Source organism: Cyprinus carpio, chromosome B3 (assembly GCF_018340385.1).
Source record: "Cyprinus carpio isolate SPL01 chromosome B3, ASM1834038v1, whole genome shotgun sequence".
NCBI classification, from domain to species: domain Eukaryota; kingdom Metazoa; phylum Chordata; class Actinopteri; order Cypriniformes; family Cyprinidae; genus Cyprinus; species Cyprinus carpio.
The window spans coordinates 36,212,500-36,232,100 of record NC_056599.1 but is presented as its reverse complement, the minus strand read 5'-3'; the positions used below and the strand labels follow the sequence as shown (position 1 = coordinate 36,232,100).

Genomic DNA, 19,601 nt, shown 5'->3' with positions numbered 1-19,601 from the left:
AATTGTTAATTTATCTTTCTTCATAATTCATCATGTCATAATCCTTGAAAATTACTTGATAAGCATTGTTTTATTTCCTGTGTTCACGTATTCTATTAAAACAGGAAGATGGGGCAGGATATATAAAGTTAGTGTCATTATTCAGTTCAATTGTCATCCAAAAGTTTCAGTGAATTCAAATTGATCATAATTCTGAATATTATATGTCTTAAATTACTATGTACTTACGTTAAAACAACTTTTGAGTGTTCGGTTTGTATTTGCTACTATTTCATATGCTATCTATTTCATATGTATTTATTTTATTCTGCGTGTTTATTTATTGCATTGTTTATTTAAATCACATTTTTACTTGTTTTATTAAAATAATATTATTTATTAATTTAAACCTTTTTTACACTGTTTTTCTCTAAACATTTATGTGGACCCCCAGCACCCCTTTGCGGCCCCCTGGAGGTCCCCGGACCCCAGTTTGAAAACCCCTGGGTTTAAGGGGTAGTTCTGTGGTCTTCAGTGTAATTATAGTTTTGATTATATGCGGGTAATTTTTCTAAAAAAAATACAATGAAAATACATGTATGTACACAATAATTACATTGTATCAAATTATTTATATAAATGTACAGAACAATTAAAGACATTTACTATAAAGAGGGTTTGTTTATCTTATTAAATTTATTCATACTATCAGACGTCCTCTGGCCACAAAGCTCCCATTTTAAATTTGATGGGCTCTTTAAACAGTTTTCACTTCCAGAAGGATATTGCTCACTCATGCTCACTGTTTTCTTTTTATTTTAGGGAGCTTTAGCACTTGGCTGACCAGGAGAAGATTCATCCTGCTGCCATAAAGAAGACGACTCTAGACAAGGTGCTCCAGCAGCCGGGTGTGACGGCAGCAGGGGTCGGTGTTAGGACCGGACTCAACCTCTTTAACAGCAGCACCTCCAAACACAAGAAAAACTGAACCTCATCAGCCTCATCTGGTTTACAGTAGAGATGCAACCACTTCAAGGATTGCAGATAAGACACTAACATACCAAAACATTTTTTAAAAATTTCCTCATAAACTGGTTAGTAAGCTTTTTTATAACCTAAACAGTGTGTTTACTTCATTTTCTATATTGTGCTTTTGCCTTATGCTGGTTTGGTTTTGGACCAACTCCAAGCAATAATTTCTCTCTTCATTTGTTTTCTACTCTGACAGAAGTGCTGAATCCTGTGGACACTTCTGCAATGTCTGGAATCCCAACCTTTACATCCACCTTGAATGTTGCTGTGATATTTTCACTTAAACCATTTGTTTGTTTTGGTTATTTTCTTTGTTGTTTCGACGGTTTGCCGTTGACCGACAGAGGTCTTTTTCTTGTAAGTGACTGATTTGATTTCTTCCACTGCCACCTGCGGAGTCACTTGTTCAGTGGTGGGATAGCTGACGTCGCAAAGAACTACGGATTGAATGTTATTGAGAAACATAAATCCCATGCAGTCAATGTCCCGTCCGGAATTTCCCATACAAGACAAAATCCAGAGCCAACATTGATAGGGTATGCCATTTTTAAAGCCCAGCTTGTCATTTTCACAAAAAAATTCTCTGAATTTGACGGTTTTGAATTTGATGCCTCCAAGACGAGTGCCATTTCCGTTCCCCACAGGGGCAGTGTGGTGATCCACTCCCCAGGCCTGAAGCTGAATTCTGTGTGCTCTCCGACTGGTTCTCCAAATGTTTTATTGCACCCATCTGAAAGCCAGGCCCTGACAGCCTTAACCTGAGACGGCCCACCCAAACCCACGTCCTACACAAACTGGCACCGTTGCACTCACCGGTGAACCAAAATCGATCTCCTTCATTGCCGCCAATTAATTGCAAAGATGTTGAATTTGGAGCCATTAGATCTGAAATGTGCATGAGCGATTAATGTCAGAACTGGCCACACAGTTGACAAAATTATTTTACAGAATACTTCCTAATCTCTCCATTTCTATAATACTGTTACTACAGTATTTATTCAAAAGCTGTGACAGGGGAAGTTTACCTTTGTGCCTTATTGCCCTTCTTTACATTTTAGTACCTATTAGTACTGCCCAAGTGACAGGTTTTGTATATATATTTTTTTTCTCGAGAGTGTAATGGGGTGTATATTGAACATCACCTGACCAGGAACAGGAAAACAGGTCTTATCTCATCCATTTGTCGGAGAAAGTGTTAACAGCAGTATGAAGTGATGCCGATATCTATACTTCTGAGGTAATCAGCCAACCTAGCTAGTTGTTTTATTGTTGCCATTTCATTCAATTTTAATATCCAAATGTAAGTTAGAAGAAGAAAAAATGAAAAACTTTTAGATATCAGTCTGCATATTGATGGACATTGGTTGTGGTCATCTCCCATATGGCCAAAAAAATAAATAATCTTAATATGTGACATATGTGAATGCATTTTCTTTTAATGAAATATATAGATGGCAACATATATTTTTAAACTATTAAATATAAAAATATATTTATACATTCAAAATACTTTCAAAAATATACAAAAAAAAAAAAAGACAAAAAAATATATTGGTAGAAAATGGATGCACATTTTGAATCATAATTTAGCAAATATATTTTTGGCCATTTTTGTGTATTTCCTTCCGTCATACACGCGATGGGCATGATTTCTTGATGTCACGGCCTTTCAGTGAAGGGATCCACTTGGAAAGATTCGCTCTGAGGAAGCCAGCTGCATCAGAACCCTCCACCCCCTCCGGCAACCCCACCAATCGTGACTAGCTTTTCAACTTCTGCTTTTAGCTCTTTTACAGAATTGTTGGTAGTTTGTATGTCCAAATGTAGATCGCGGAGTGCTGGAGTCAGTACAGAGTCCTATTGCTTCTCTTACAGTCGAAGCACACAACCGAATCGATAGCACTTTGTTGCTCTTTGAGCGCTAGCTCGATACCGTTAGCTATAGCAGCGTCCAGATCCTCTCTGGAGATGGTGGAGTCTTTGAATTTTTTCTTTATTGGCGATTGTTCAATCTCTCTTATCTGAATGTCCTTGACTGCTGGGGCACTCATAGTGGGCTAGGTAAAGTGTAGTTCACAATTTACTGACAGGATATATAACATTTCTGACAAAGTGAGCAGAGCGAAGGACTACACGTGCACTGCTGCTGTGGTGTCTGGTGGTTTACTGTGATTTCCTCGGATTATTTTGTGGTGTTTTTAGGTGTAATGTCTGTCGCAGTAAGTGACTGTGGACGTATTTGGTTTTTTTCTTTATCTCACAGATTCTAGGATTTTTTAAGTTATTAGATAAACAATCTTTCAAATAATGTGTTTTAGCATTACGAGTCAAAGTCTTTGATAAATTTCTTTAACTCCTATAAGATTCCCAGTCTTCATTTGTTCTGTTTAAGGAATTTTGGATTTCAGAATTTGTCTTTTCCATATGAAAAAAAAAAAAAAAAAAAAAAAAAAGATCACTAAAGCGGTCAGACAGGATATTACAATTTTCAAAATTGTTTTTATCTTTAGTGTAACGGTGGCGCGCCCTAGTGACAATTTGGAAAAAGTATCTATTTTATAGTTCAGGCGCCAGACAGGATTTTGGCCTGTCACCAAATACATTTCAAAATACCATGATAGCTCAGGGAAGCATTTCAACAACCAACAGGTTACAAAAAAAACTACAAGGATTGCTTGCACTGTTAGATGATGGAAGACAAACACCAAGCTTGCAGTTTGAAAGAATTCATTCTTTTTTTCTCTTTATACACAATTCTGGAAAACAATAAAAGTGAAACCCATATAAAACCCACACACACACCACCACACCACCACACACACACACGACACACACCCACACACACACACACACACACACACACACACACACACACACACACACACACACACACACACACACAAATACAACAATTGCAAACGACAAGGTTTTCATACAAGCATAACTAAATGAACTGAGTAGCCCCACACACACACACACACACACACACACCCCGACACATGAAAAACGTAAACAAGATCAGCAGATCCGAGGAATTCTCTACTAAATAAAACACTCATCAGCGGTCCATAAAAGAAAGGGAAAAAAACAGGATTAGTTAATTCTATACTCTTGAAGTCGTATTTACACTCAAAGGGAAATTAAATGAAGGTCAGTAATACGAATCGTTCACTTAGAGCGAATCGCGAATGTGTGCTTGAAGTGAGCGCGATTAGTGTGTTTGTGTGTGAGCGCGTGTAAACAGCGAGCGCAGAGAGGAGCAGCACTTTCAGTTAAAAAAAATTCTGTATCTTCTTACTCTATTTTACATGCGAGTATAGTCGAAATCACAGCACAACCATTGTCTTTAATCGTATTGTAGTTTGAGGTCAAATTAGACAACGTGTCTGTGAATAGGATTTTTAGTGCAGACTATTAATGTCTTGAGAGAGGCTGGGTTATGTAAGAAGTCTTAAGTGGACCGCGTTTCAGTTATTATAATATTCATAATCCGTTGTTTTGTACACGAAACATAACATATAAATGAAGAAAAACAGTTTTAATTGCGAATATTGGCTGCATGTAAGGCACAGGGAGGCTAAGAGAAGACGACCGCACGTACGTCATGAACTAAATGCTATATTAAGGTCTGACGTCATACAATGTATGACGTCATCTAGCGACATTTTGCGACTTTCCATTGAAAGAAGTTGGCAACACTGAGTGTAAAATATCGCTGACCATGACTGGCAGGGAACAGTCCCTTGGGAGGAAGGCAGTGCGTTTTCCTTCCTCCGTGAGTAGCAAACCCCCATTGATTGGCTGATCTTGTTAAGTTCCTTTCCGCAGTTCGTAACACTCTCTGCAGCCGGTGGATCTACAATCTCCGCACTCAGAATTTCTAAATTCTACATTTCTAATCCCCTCAAATTTCTAAATAATAATCCAAAAATATTACTGAACAAAAATATATTGCAGTGATTTTTAAAGAAAAAAAGAAGAGTCTCAGAGTGTAATATATTTTAATGGAAAAAATAGCTCATAAAAAGTGTATAGATATTACACAAAATCTTTACAATTTTAATTAAACAAAATATACTGCATTAATAAAAAAAAAAAAAAAAAAAAAAAAAAAAAAAACATTTTTAAGGAATATGACTTTTAAGAGAGCAAAAGTGACCCCAAAATGAAGAGGATCAGAGTTAAATAAATTTTAATGAGGGGGAAAAATTGCTCATAGAAATTGTATAGATATTACATATAAAATCTCATCAAAATTCTAAATAATGTAAAAATATATATATTTCAAGGCTCAAGTCACTTTTTTTAATTGTGATCTTAGAAGTTGTGTAGATATTTGATGTGGTTTAAATGTTTGTGCTTCAGGTATATACATTTCAAGGCTCAAGTCACTCGAAAAAGAAGTGCTGTCACGAAAGATGATTTCAAACATGTGACAAGAAGAAGAAGAAGAAGAAGAAGAAGAAGAAGAAGAACAAGAAGAAGAAGAAGAAGAAGAAGAGGAAGAAGAAAAAAGAAGAAGAAGAAGAAGAAGAAGAACAAGGAGAGAAAGAAGAAGAAGAACAAGAAGAAGAAGAACAAGAAGAGGAAGAAGAACAAAGAAGAAGAAGAACAAGAAGAAGAAGAAGAAGAACAAAGAAGAAGAAGAACAAGAAGAAGAACAAAAAAGAAGAAGAAGAAGAAGAACAAGGAGAAGAATAAGAATAATAACAAGAAGAGGAAGAAGACAAAAAGACTAGAAGAACAAGAATAGAAAAGAAGAACAAATAAAATGTCGAGAACAATAGAGGAAGACAACCAAAAAGACGAGAAGAAAGAAGACAAGGAGAAATAAAGACTAAGAGGAAGAAAGAACAAAAAGAAGAAGAGAAGAATAAGAACAAGGAGAAGACAAAAAAGAATAACAGAAGAAGAAGAAGAAGAAGAAGAATTTTAATTTTAGAAGAAAAAGTAATTTTATCCTGAACTCTATTACACTAAAATGACATGAACTCCTGAAAATACAGCCTGAGAAATATGACACAGCAGAGTAAATATGACATTATTTTTCACATATTTATCAGTGTGTGTGTGAGTGTGTGTGTGTGTGTGTTTAATGTTTAATGTGACACAGAGACACTGAAGAGTTGTTATAATGAAGGTTAAATCCAGCGTGTAGCGGTTGAGTGAATGTGTGTGTGAATGTGTGTAAGTGTGTGAGTGTGTGTGTGTCAGAGACGCTGTAGAAGGACAGAGAGCCGCTCGACTCGTCCAGAAACACTGCTACTCTCTTACAGGAGCCTGGAGCAGCAGAGATCTCAGTGGAGTTATTATTGTGACGAGCAGTGAATCTGTGACCAGAGCAGTACAGACTCCAGGAGTTCACATTACGTCCAAACAAACAGTCATTACTCCTTCCTTTCCTCTTGATTTCTTTATAAGACACTGATATATAAACTCCATCTCCACTCCATTCAGTCTCCCAGTAACAGCGTCCAGTCAGACTCTCTGAACACAGAACCTGACACTCATCAAATCTGTCCGGATGATCAGGATATGACTGTTCCTCAGAGACACGCGTCACCTTTCTGTTCTCCTCAGACAGAACGAGGTGTCTGTCTGCTGTGTTTGGATCCAGTGTGAGATCACAGGCGACTGAACACAACACACACATTACAACACACACATTTACAACTAAACTACAAACAAGAAAACTGTGTGTGTGTGTGTGTGTGTGCACTTACATTTCTGAGGTCCTGCTGTGATCCTGAACTCTCCTCCATGAGCCACACTAGAAACACACACACACACACACACACACACACACACACACACACACACACACACACACACCACACACACACACACGCACACACACACACACACACACACACACACACACACACACACACACACACACACACACACACACAAACACAAACAAACAAACACTTTAAGAGTGTAGCACATGTAACAGCTGCATGAATATTTAGTGATTTGTGAGTCTTTATTTCTGATTCACACATTCACACTCAGAAGAGCAAGAGTTTAGAAAGAAAGAGAAATACATCATTTCTACTATCAAGTGTTACCCAGAAATGAAGAGGCGCAGAAATTATTAATTATGATGGAAAAAATTAGCTCATAAAAATTGTATAAATATCGAATAGTATAATAAAAATAATAAATGTATGAAATAAAATAAATATAATAAAATCCCTTCAAAATTATAGATAATAATAATTTAAAAAATATATTATTGATTAAATATTACAATAATAAAAAAAGTGTGATCCAAAAATTATGAAGCTCAGAACGTAATTAGTTTTAATGAAAAAAAAAAAGGCTCATGAAACTATAAATATTGCAAAGTATCATAAAATAATGTTTTTTATGAGCTATTTTTTCCCCATTAAATTTATTTGAGCTTGGTACTTAAAATGTAGGTTTTATTTTATTTATTTATTTATTTAAGGAAAATCAATGCAATGTATTTTTGTTCAATAATATTTTTTAAATTATTATTTGGAATTTTGAGGAGACTTTACAATACTATGCAATGTTTATACAATTGATATGAACTATTTCTCGTTTAAAATTAATTAAATTCTGACCCTCTTCATTTTTGGGTCACGTTTGGTTCTTGAAATGTACGTTTTTTTGGTTTTAAGGAAAATCAATGTAATGTATATTTATTCAATAATATTTTCTGATTATTGCAAATTTTCAGGGGATTTTATGATAGTATGCAATATTTATACAATTTATATGAACTATTTTTCTATTGAAATTAATTAAATTCTGATTCTATTCATTTCTGGGTAGCGTTTGGTTCTTGAAATGTACGTTTTTTTTTTTTTTTTTTTTGAAGGAAGATCAATGTAATATATTTTTGTTCAATAATATTTTCTGATTATTATTGAGAATTTTTAGGAGATTTTACGATACTATGCAATATTTATACAATTGATATGAACTATCTTTCCATTAAAATTAATTAAGATCTGAGCCTCTTCATTTTTGGGTCGCGCTTGGTTCTTGAAATGTAGTTTTTTTTTTTTTTTTTTTTTTTTTTTTTAGGAAAATCAATATTTCAAGCAATCATTATTTTGTCATTATTATTTGGAATTTTGAGGGGATTTTATGATACTATGCAATATTTATACAGTTTATATCAACTATTTTCCCAGTCAAATTAAGTAAATTCCGATTCTCTTCATTTTTGGGTCACGTTTGGTTCTTGAAATGTAAGTTTTTTTTTGGTTTTAAGGAAAATCAATGTAATGTATATTTATTCAATAATATTTTCTGATTATTATTGCAAATTTTCAGGGGATTTAACGATACTATGCAATATTTATACAATTTACATGAACTATTTTCCCTTTAAAATTAATTATGCAATATTTATACAAATTTGGGGTTATGCTTCGTACTTGAAACGTAAGTTTTTTTGTTTTTGTTTTTTTAAAGGAAAATCAATGTAATGTATATTTATTCAATAATATTTTCTGATTATTATTTGGAATTTTGAGGGGATTTTATGATAGTATGCATTATTTATACAATTTATATTAACTATTTTTCTATTAAAATTAATTAAGATCTGAGCCTCTTAAAATCAATATTGATTTCAAAGGGGATTTTATGATAGTATGCAATATTTATACAATTTACATGAACTATCCATTAAAATTAATTAAATTCTGATTCTCTTCATTTCTGGGTCGCGTTTGGTACTTGAAATGTACGTTTTTTTGTTTTTGTTTTTTCAAGGAAGATCAATGTAATATATTTTTGTTCAATAATATTTTCTGATTATTACTGAGAATTTTAAGGGGATTTTATGATAGTATGCAATATTTATACAATTGATATGAACTATTTTTCCATTAAAATTAATTAAATTCTGAGCCTCTTCATTTTTGGGTCTTTCTTTTTATTACTGAGAATTTTCAGTTATTTTTTTTTTTTTTTTTTTTAAGGAAAAAATCAATGTAATATATTTTTGTTCAATAATATTTTCTGATTATTATTGCGAATGTTCATGACAGTATGCAATATTTATACAATTGATATTAACTATTTTTCTATTAAAATGAATTAAGATCTGAGCCTCTTAATTTTTGGGTCGCGCTTGGTTCTTGAAATGTAGGTTTTTATTTATTTATTTATTTTTTTTTTAAGGAAAATCAATATTTCAATATTTTTTTTTTCATTATTATTTGGAATTTTGAGGGGATTTTATGATAGTATGCAATATTTATACAATTGATATGAACTATTTTCCATTAAAATTTATTAGATTCTGAGCCTCTTCATTTTTGGGTCGCGTTTGGTTCTTGAAATGTAGGTTTTTTTTTTTTTGTTTTTTCAAGGAAGATCAATGTAATATATTTTTGTTCAATAATATTTTCTGATTATTATTGAGAATTTTCAGGGGATTTTACAATACTATGCAATATTTATACAATTGATATGAACTATTTTTCCATTAAAATTAATTAAATTCTGAGCCTCTTCATTTTTGGGTCACACTTCGTACTTGGAATGTAAGTTATTTACTTTTATTTTATTGTATTTTTTTGGGGGGGGGGGGGAGGGGGTACTTTTATTTTATTGTATTTTTTTGGGGGGGGGAGGAAAATCAATGTAATATATTTTTGTTCAATAATATTTTCTGATTATTATTGATAATGTTCAGGGATATTAACTATTTTTCTATTAAAATGAATTAAGATCTGAGCCTCTTAATTTTTGGGTCGCGCTTTGTTCTTGAAATGTAGGTTTTTTATTTATTTTTTTTTATTTTTTTTAAGGAAAATCAATATTTCAATATTTTTTTTTTTTTTTTTTTCATTATTATTTGGAATTTTGAGGGGATTTTATGTTTTTATGCAATTGTTTTTAAATTTTTTCCATTAAAATTTATTAGATTCTGAGCCTCTTCATTTTTGGGTCGCGTTTGGTTCTTGAAATGTAAGTTTTTTTTTGGTTTTAAGGAAAATCAATGTAATTATTTATACAATTGATATGAACTTTTTTTTGATTATTATTGCAAATTTTCAGGGGATTTAACGATACTATGCAATATTTATACAATTTACATGAACTATTTTCCCTTTAAAATTAATCAAGATCTGATTCTCTTAATTTTTGGGTCATGCTTAGTACTTGAAATGTAAGTTTTTATTTATTTATTTTAAAGAAAATCAATGTAATGTATTTTTATTCAATAATATTTTTCTGATTATTATTGCGAATGTTCAGGGGATTTTATGATAGTATGCAATATTTATACAATTTATATGACCTATTTTTCCATTTTAATTATATTTTTTTTATGTATTTTTTTTTAATAAAATTTTTTAAAAAAAAATTTGAGTTTTTGTATTTATTTTTTTTTTTTTTTTCAAGGAAGATCAATGTAATATATTTTTGTTCAATAATATTTTATGATTATTTTAGAAAATTTTGAGGAGATTTTATGATACTATGCAATATTTATACAATTTACATGAACTATTTTCCCTTTAAAATTAATCAAATTCTGATTCTCTTCATTTTTGGTAGGGATGCAAAGATATCGGTATTGGTACTGGTATTGGTATCGGGCCGATACTGAGCTCTTGTACTCGTACTCTTACTCGTTAAAATGCCCGATACCAAACACTGATACCACACAGCACGTGATAAGTGCCATATTCAGACAAAGAAACACAGACAACAGAACAACAGACAGAAGAATGAAGTTATTAGAGATTAAGGTTGTCTACGTAGGATATTTATACAATTAATATAATGTTAAACATTCAGTATTAACGCCTGTATAGCTGACGTGCGCGAGCTGATAAAGCACGCTGAGTGGATTGAGCGCGCAGCGGCGGAGATGCGCGAGCTTGTCGAGTGAATATACAGTTCATCACTGGAAAGTATTTTTTTACATTTCGGATATGTCAAAAACAAGTAAAACAATGCACGAGTTACTTAAGGAGAGAGAGAGAGAGAGAGAGAGAGAGAGAGAGAGAGAGAGAGCACGCGCCCGCACTTCTGTTGTGTGATCTTTGATGTTCACTCACTTAGAACACACATCATTTGGATTAAAACTAAATCGTAGAAAACTATTTATAGTAAGGGGCATTCACTATAAACATTAAATTTATTTTCAACCTTAGGCATACATGACTTTCTGGCGAAAGTGAATGTAGCAGCCTGTGTGTAATGCGTACGTTACTACTGTCCCTCTCGTTCTGCAACAGTACAAATACATGCATGTGTTGCGCGTGTTTTGCTTGCTTGAGTGTTTCTGCCTTATATGAGTGGCTTTGGAATATAAATCGCAGCATGTTTCAGATAAAAAACAAAAACAAAAAACGCGACTTCTATTTGTGATAAATAACACAGGAGATTTATAACGAGTGGTCCCCTGCATTATTACAGCAAAGCGCGTCATTACAGTACTAAGTCGCTGCAATGGAGCAGATCTAATGCTATTAAATTACAGATGATGAACCATAGAGCAAAAACATGAACAAAGAAAGTAACAAAAATTGGAAGTTCAGGTTTGCATGAAGCTGGCTGACAGCATACCCAGGAAACTACAGGCAGTCATTAAGGCTAAGGGTGGCATGACTAAGAATTGATAGTTGTGTAAATACTGTCATACTAACAGCTGTCTGAATAATTTTTGGTTGATTGTAATCCATTACATACCTTCTATCAAAGTTATCTGAAATTATCAAGATTAATTTGTTCTGACACAGTTTAACTATGAGTTCTTGTCATATTTTATTACCATCTTCTAAACTATAGAGAATAAACTGTTATAATGTGAAATGTTGTGTTTGTAATGTTAATAAAAAGGTGTCTGAATAAATTTTTGTTTTAATTTATATATATATAATTATACATACTTTTTTTGATTTCTGTACCCAATATTTAAAAAAATTAAATGCAATAAAAATATCGGTATCGGTACTCGGTATCAGCAAGTATCAAAAATAAAAGTATCGGTATCGGGCGAGTACTGGAAAAAGTGGTATACCTAATTTTTGGGGTCATACTTGGTACTTGAAATGTAAGGTTTTTTTTTTTTTTTTTTTTTTAAAGGAAAATCAATGTAATGTATTTTTATTCAATAGTATTTTTCTGATTATTATTGTGAATTTTCAGGGGATTTTATGATAGTATGCATTATTTATACAATTTATATGAACTATTTTTACATTAAAATTAATTAAATTCTGAGCCTCTTCATTTTTGGGTCACGTTTGGTACTTGAAATGTAAGTTTTAGAAAACACACACACACACAACGTTGTTTTCATGAAGGACACAGACAATAAATATACATTTGAATATTTATCATCAGATTTACGAAACACACTTCTGTCTTGATCGTATCGTGTCTTTTGGATACAAACATTAACAGATGTAAAAGAGTGTTACTCATTAAAAACATAAACAAATGTGCAGACAGATTTGTTTAAAAGATGTCAATTCAAATGATGAAGGCTGAAAGGCCCTTTCCACACAAACGCAGGTATTTTCAAAACCGTAGCTTTTTCTGTGTGGTTTGGCTGTTCATCCAAACGCAGCACGGGTTTATTGTTTCTAAACCTTATGTTTATTTGTGTTGTTTTGCTGTTTTCACAAACTCCGGTTGTTATCGTGTACATAATGAAACCAGAGATTTTGGCTTGTGACATGTGGCCAAAGATTAATATACAGTAGGTAGTCGACTAAAATGCCTTCTACAGTCGCGTGTAAACCCCAGTCATGTGTTCATGAAATGACCAGCAGGTGGCGCACAATACAAATACAAATAATAATATAGCATTGTAAATCTTGACTAATTATTCATCATATAAAAGCTACATTTTCCAACTCTATGACTACAGTTACAGTGAAATATTACAGTGACAGCAGTGCTTAAAGTGTGCTTACTATACAATACTGGCCAGTATTTTGAATTATTATAGGCCTACATTTAAAGAGGTTTGCATTATGCCATAAAATGTATAAAATGACAGAAAAGGTGATTTACTCTGAATAGTAAAATTGTAAGTGTGATACATAGACAGCCTATTTTTTCAACAGATATTTATGTTGTCACTATTGTGATCACATTAATGTCTCAAATAAAACATTTGAATTTTACATTTAATAATTTACTGATCCATTTCAATAGGTCACGCACACACTTAGCTATTCATTATCTGTCCTTTATTGATACATCTGTTCCTATATTACAGAAACCTGCTCATGACATGCTGAAAAATATCATGTCTGTTAACTTCATGGACATATTGGACATGTTGATCACTTATTTTAAAAATCATTCCTTTGTATTACACCCCAAAAAATGGATCTAAACAGCAGTAAAAGTGGTTCATTAGCTCGTAATCATAGGGGAACCACTTTAAGTGCTATATAGCACCTGTCTTTAAAGGTTCTATGCAGCACTTTTGTCAAATGATGCTGTGTAAAACCATAGGAGGAACCCCATTCTCCTCCTTAGATTTTAGATATGTTGCTTCACTCTCATATGTTTGCTATGCATGGGGATTTACTACAATGGCAAAAGCTGTTTTGAATCACTTTTATTTCTTTTGTGTGTGTGTGTAAAGTGAGAACACTGTATTTAATCGTTCCCATGACCTAACTTAAAAAAACACCCTGCAAAGATTAAACCGGTTTGCATGTGTGGATATTGTGAGTCTGTTAGGATTTTTAACAGTCTTTATTATCTAATCACAGACTGTTGAGTTAAAGTGACCCTGCCAGCTCTACAGAAACCAATGTGAGTGGAGCAGGAGATTTAGAGCTGTTCTATACACAATTAACCCCTTTTTTCCTTTTTTTGTAAACTCAAGGCAATCAGTTCCTTTTAGAGAACAAAAGCGAAATCATTTGTTACAGCTGATTTTTGCAGTAGGCATGGATCATCGCAGCAGCATATGCAGTATTATATACAGTATAATTTGCAGTGTTCATTCATTTAGTTTTGTTTCATGAGATACACAGCACATCAGTGAAGAAGACAAAGAACCTGACCGAAAGAGACCCAGCGAGTGAACGAGACAGAGACTGACAGACAGAAACATTTGATCTTAATTTATGTTACACTGCTTTGTACTATTTCCATTTTGCACTGCTTTAATTGTACCCGGCAACACTGCAGTTCCTTTGGCAATGCAAATGTAAAAAATATTATAATAATAAAAAAATAAGATTATGATTAGATTATTGTTAATTAAATTTGTACATGAAATAAAAGGAATGAAATATACTGAAATATATATGTAATTATGTTGTAACAAAATTTGATGTAAACCTTAAAAATGTGTAATTTGTATAGATTTTCTTCCCAAGGCTTTTTTGTTTTTTACTTTGAATTCAAAATGTATTTTTTTTTTTTGTTTGTAGAGAGTTTGTGTTATATGTTGGTTGTGTTTGATTTGGGTTACATGCAAAATGTGCAGGGCAGGGGGTCCTCCAGGACAGGTTTGGGAAACACTGTTGTAGAGGAAATCTATAAACTTAAGCAGTGATTTTTTTTAAATTAGTTTAATTTTTATTTTCAATGTTCAACTGTATCACTTCAAAATTGTATTTGTTTATTTATTTAAAAAACAATGATATAATTTTTTTTATTATTATTAAAGTTTTAGTTATTTTTGTCAAAATTGGTTATTAAGATTCACTCCAGCATTTAAATGCACAGAGTGATTAAAGGTCCATAAAATCACTTAAGCTATCAATTATTTAACTAGAATCAATTAGGGGTGTCGCATGACGATATAAAACGATAGGTCTTCCAGACAAAAAGTGTATTTTTAAAATACTATTTAAACTTCTTATTTTAAACGCCATATAAGGTCTTTAAAGTTGTGTTTTGGGCCATCATGTTTTGACACAGTCTCTGTCAAACAAACTAAAATCGAAAGCACAATATTGCTTAATCCCTTCATCAAGTCTCATTGTGTTACAGCGTTTCGAAGTGCGCACTTCGTTCAAGTGATCAGCTCATGATCCGGCTACTGGAGATGGTCCTCACTGCAGAACACAAGATCCAAGGGGTGTGGTTGGATCCAGATCCAACTCCTCCCACCAAACCCACCCGTAAATCCAACCAATCTCCAGCCCCTAGATGCGGATCCAACCACACCCACTGGATCTTTTGTTCTGCAGTGATTGGCTACTGGGTGGCTCCGTTCACAGTGAATGCAGTGAACTCGTTTATTGCACATGCTCTGAGTTTAGCGTGCATATGGGAACGCAACGGTCACCAGTTATGCTTTATTTTCCAGGCAGATGATTACAGAATTTCACTAGCTTTGTAGTGAAACACGTTTTTTTAATACTGTTTTCAAAATTAAAAGCTCTACTGCAGTGTCTGTCAAAATAAAAGCTTAAAAGCGCAGTATGAATTGCTGACAGCTAGCGGTTTAAATGCAGTCCCAATTCAAAATATCTTCCTTCCAAGTGTAGAAATTAGGAAAGAAGCATAGTAATTTCCCAACTGTAATTTTTGTAAAGCAAAAATAATATACCTATGAAATATTAGTTTTCATTTATTTTACAGTGCAATTGTTTTATATGACTATTACTATCATTGTTGCTATTATTATTATATTCTAATTTGTTTGACTTCCTAAAACACCAGTGTGAATGTAATTTAGACTGAGACAGTGTATATCACAAATAAAAAAGAGGGTTGAGTCACGTTTAAAGTTCAGGTACAAATCAATTAACTGACTTTTTTCTGACTTAAGTTCCTTAGTTAAGAACATGGGTTTCAGCTCTTAAATCTGATTTCTCAAAGTGCATTAGATACAATAATTTTACTTTAAAATGTCAAAATTTTTCGTTCATTTTTTTTAAATATCGCAATAAATATCATATCATGGACATCATATTGCAATATTATCGTATTGTGAGATTTTGATATCATAACATCTAGAGCCCGACCGATATATCGTTTTGCAGATATGACCCTGTCGCCGATATATTGGTATATATGCTGCCAATAGGAATTTTTTTTTACAGAACATATAACGCAGATGAAATGCTTCTAAATGGTTTAATTACTTAGTTTGTCCAGCAGAGCGCACTCCATTGTATGCTACTGGTGACCCAGGTCAGTGTAGAGATGTGCGGATGAGCTCAAACTTTACCTGCTGCTTCAAATAAATTATCTGCCTGCCACCCACCATACGATCGATTCATCGATTCATCGATTTTATTTGGCTATTCGATTTTTTAAAATCCTCGACTTCATTTTGCTCATGTCGACTAACCGGCAAAATACCGGAAGTGGCGCATTTCACGGATGAGAATCCATAAAACACATTATTAAACTGTTCCCAAGGCTGCATAATATATTAAACCCATTTAAAAATCATAACTTGGCATAATTGTGAATTCACAAATGCTACGATTTAATTAAATAATTATATGCGATGCAGTTCTAATCTAGTGTGTTTTAATTATTTACATGCGTGTAGGTTAAGTACGTTCGTCACACAGCGGCTCCGTTCACAGTAGTTCCACAGGAACTGTTATCATTTACATGTGTGGAGCGTCTCAAACTACATCTCTGCATGTTGTTGTGTGTTTGGGTTTATTATAATCTGGGAACGCAATGTGCGCCATTTCATCAGATTTGTAAGGTAAATTTTTTATAAATCTATGCAAACTCCGGAGAATTCATTGCAGTTTGAAAAAAACCTCAAACCCTCACTGAGTTTACATGTTTTGATGTCCACATATTCTTTTAATTACAGTGGCTATAGCATTTCTGTCCTAAAGAAATGGCCAAATATTAAAAATTTTAATTAAATGGTGCTTGGCCAATATTAAACAAGTATTAGATCGCACAGCAATGTGTAAAAATAATCATCAGGCCGTTGGTGCCCTCTATTGATTATAAGACATTATGTATTTTAACAGTTTTGTTCAATAAAACCAAATGATTTCTTGCTTTTGATACTTTATTTGAACTAATTATTACTGACTCATTTCTATTATATGTGTATTTTAAGTCATTTGAAAGGCTATTGTTCACTTACATCTATTTTTATTACCACAAAAAAATAAAAATAAAAAATTATAGGGGCCTTTGAAATCCGTTTTATTTCTAAATTCAGGGTTTTATTAATCAAAAAGCCTCTCTAATTAATTGAGTTTTACAGTTTTATCTTTACCAAATTCTGTTTTCTGTTATTTTCTGGATTCCATTTTAATGGTTCCATTAAATTTTAATAATCAGAAGCATCTCTAATTAATTGATTTCATTCTAAATACTTTATTCTAACTTCTAAATAAATTCTGGTAAATAACATTTCTGTTAAATGCTCCTTTAAAAAGTGTTTTTGATTGTAATTTTATTAGTAGTGGACTAGAAGACGTGGATATGTTGTCATTCTTACACTGTAATACTGAACTTTGATTTCAGGGATTTGGACTATGAGATGGACACTTGCTTCTTGCACTCTATGTTGTACTTTACTTTTGCTTTAAAAAAAGGATTTCATAGAAATTTGGATTTCATTTTGTTTAATAAAATAGTAAAATTGTTTTGTTTTTTTTGTGGGAAATTAATCGTTTAGATTAATCAATTATTCGATAAATTAGTCGATAGATTAATATAAATAAAAATAGTGATTAGTGGCAGCCTTAGAATGGATGGTTAAATTTTAACAGCAGATTCAGTGATGTTAGAGCTGATGATCTGTGCATCACTGCACGTGTCTGTGGCGCATTACGGCTCCACGGCTACCGGAGCTGATCACGGCCACTCAGGTCTGTGCTTTGTTTATAGTGTATGAGTCGTGCTTATCACATCGGTCACATCACATTTCCTAACTGGGTGTCTACACCGGATGCGAGTGGCATGGCATGACAAAATACAATAGAAGCCATTATAATCAGTGATGCTATCTACAATGGATGCAGCACCATGCGACATGACAAATCTCAACAGTAAACTGATGCCACATTCTATTTATGACGTACTGACACTAAGTACAAATGATTTTAATGATTTTACTTTGTCACGTCCTGTTGCAGCGCAGAAATGGTGTGTCAGCATAGTTTGTCAGTACACTCAGTAATGTAGCAGATTGAAAAGTTAGTATCCCTCTGCAGTCAAATAGACGGCAGTGCAGTGGAGGCTTGTGTCTGTTGAACGGTGATTTAACGCTACGTTGTCACCTAGTTGGTGAGACTCAATGCTTTAAAGTAAATAAACAATGTTCCTATCTTTTACTTTCACAATGATCTAATCATACTTGTTTGCAACATTAGTAGGGGCCTGTGATTTCCGTGATGCAGAAAACATGGACAGAATAGTGGAATCCAGTCATAAAAAAGGAGTTTACTGTATAATGCGGAATTCCATGAAATTTGTCTTATTTTAGATGAATAAATAAAAAACAGAGAAATGGTGTGTCAGCATAGTTTGTCAGTACACTCAGTAATGTAGCAGATTGAAAAGTTAGTATCCCTCTGCAGTCCAATAGACGGCAGTGCAGTGGAGGCTTGTGTCTGTTGAACGGTGATTTAACGCTACGTTGTCATCTAGTTGGTGAGAATCAATGCTATAAAGTAAATAAACAATGTCCCTGTCTTTTACTCTCACAATGAGCTTATCATTCTTGTTTGCTACATTAGTAGGGCCCTGTGATGGAGAAAACACGGACAGAATAGCGGAATCCAGTCATAAAAAAAGGAGTTTACTGTATAATATGGAATTCCATGGAATTTGTCTTATTTTAGATGAATAAATAAAAAACAGGTTAGTATTCTTACATCAAATCGCGATATAGACTAGTGTCTGTAAATATTAAACTGCAAAAACAATTTTAAATACAAATCCTCATGTTCTGCATCTTCATTTGATTACCAAAAAATACACAACACAGAAATTGTAAAAAAAAAAAATAAAAAAAAAAATAAAAAAAGTATTAGTATTATTATTTATTCATTTTAGATGTTTACATTTGGAAAAGCTTGTGCTTCCTGCATAAACCTGCCCCTGTTGGTTTGGAAGTAGCTTGCTTGCACTACACAGTTATCTTGTTTATTTTCTTTATTCAAGTTTTTGGTTCTATTTGTGTTCTTTTAAAAGTTATTTATAATAAGAGAAGTTTACCGTTAAGTTCACTGATGTCAGACTCATTCTGAATAATAAAGTTAATAAAATTAATAAAGTTATCATTGCAAAAAATGTGTTTATGTATATATATTCTGTTTATGTATATACTGTATTCTATATACATTACCAGTCAAAAGTTTGGACACACGAATGGGAAGTGTGTCCGAACATTTGACTATACTGTACTGTTATGTAGCCTACATATAAAGAATATCGGCTGATATATCGATATAGGTCTTTTTTTACTCCCTAATATTGGTATCGGCCCCAAAAAAAAAAAATATATTGGTGGTCTATTTTTACATTAATATTTTTTTTTTTTTTATACACACACACACACACTCACCGGCCACTTTATTAGGTACACCTGTTCAATTGCTTGGTAACACAAATCACTAATCATCCAATCACATGGCAGCAACTTAATGCATTTAGGCATCTAGATGTAGTGA

At 32.9% G+C, this 19,601-nt stretch overlaps 1 protein-coding gene and 1 pseudogene across 1 annotated transcript in view; both read right to left on the bottom strand.

Moving 5' to 3' along the window:
* Nucleotides 1–1,116: 1,116 nt before the first annotated feature.
* LOC109072820 lies at nt 1,117–1,891 on the bottom strand (annotated as a pseudogene).
* Nucleotides 1,892–6,085: 4,194 nt separating this feature from the next.
* Nucleotides 6,086–19,601, bottom strand: part of LOC109094670 (NACHT, LRR and PYD domains-containing protein 3-like) — a 392,152-nt gene continuing 378,636 nt past the window's right edge. Inside the window, exons 7-8 of the mRNA XM_042721299.1 lie at nt 6,735–6,781; nt 6,086–6,645 (exon numbers count right to left, since the gene is read on the bottom strand). Of these exons, the coding sequence (XP_042577233.1) occupies nt 6,104–6,645; nt 6,735–6,781 (589 nt within the window). The 3' untranslated portion in view covers nt 6,086–6,103. The remainder of the gene's footprint in view (nt 6,646–6,734; nt 6,782–19,601) is intronic.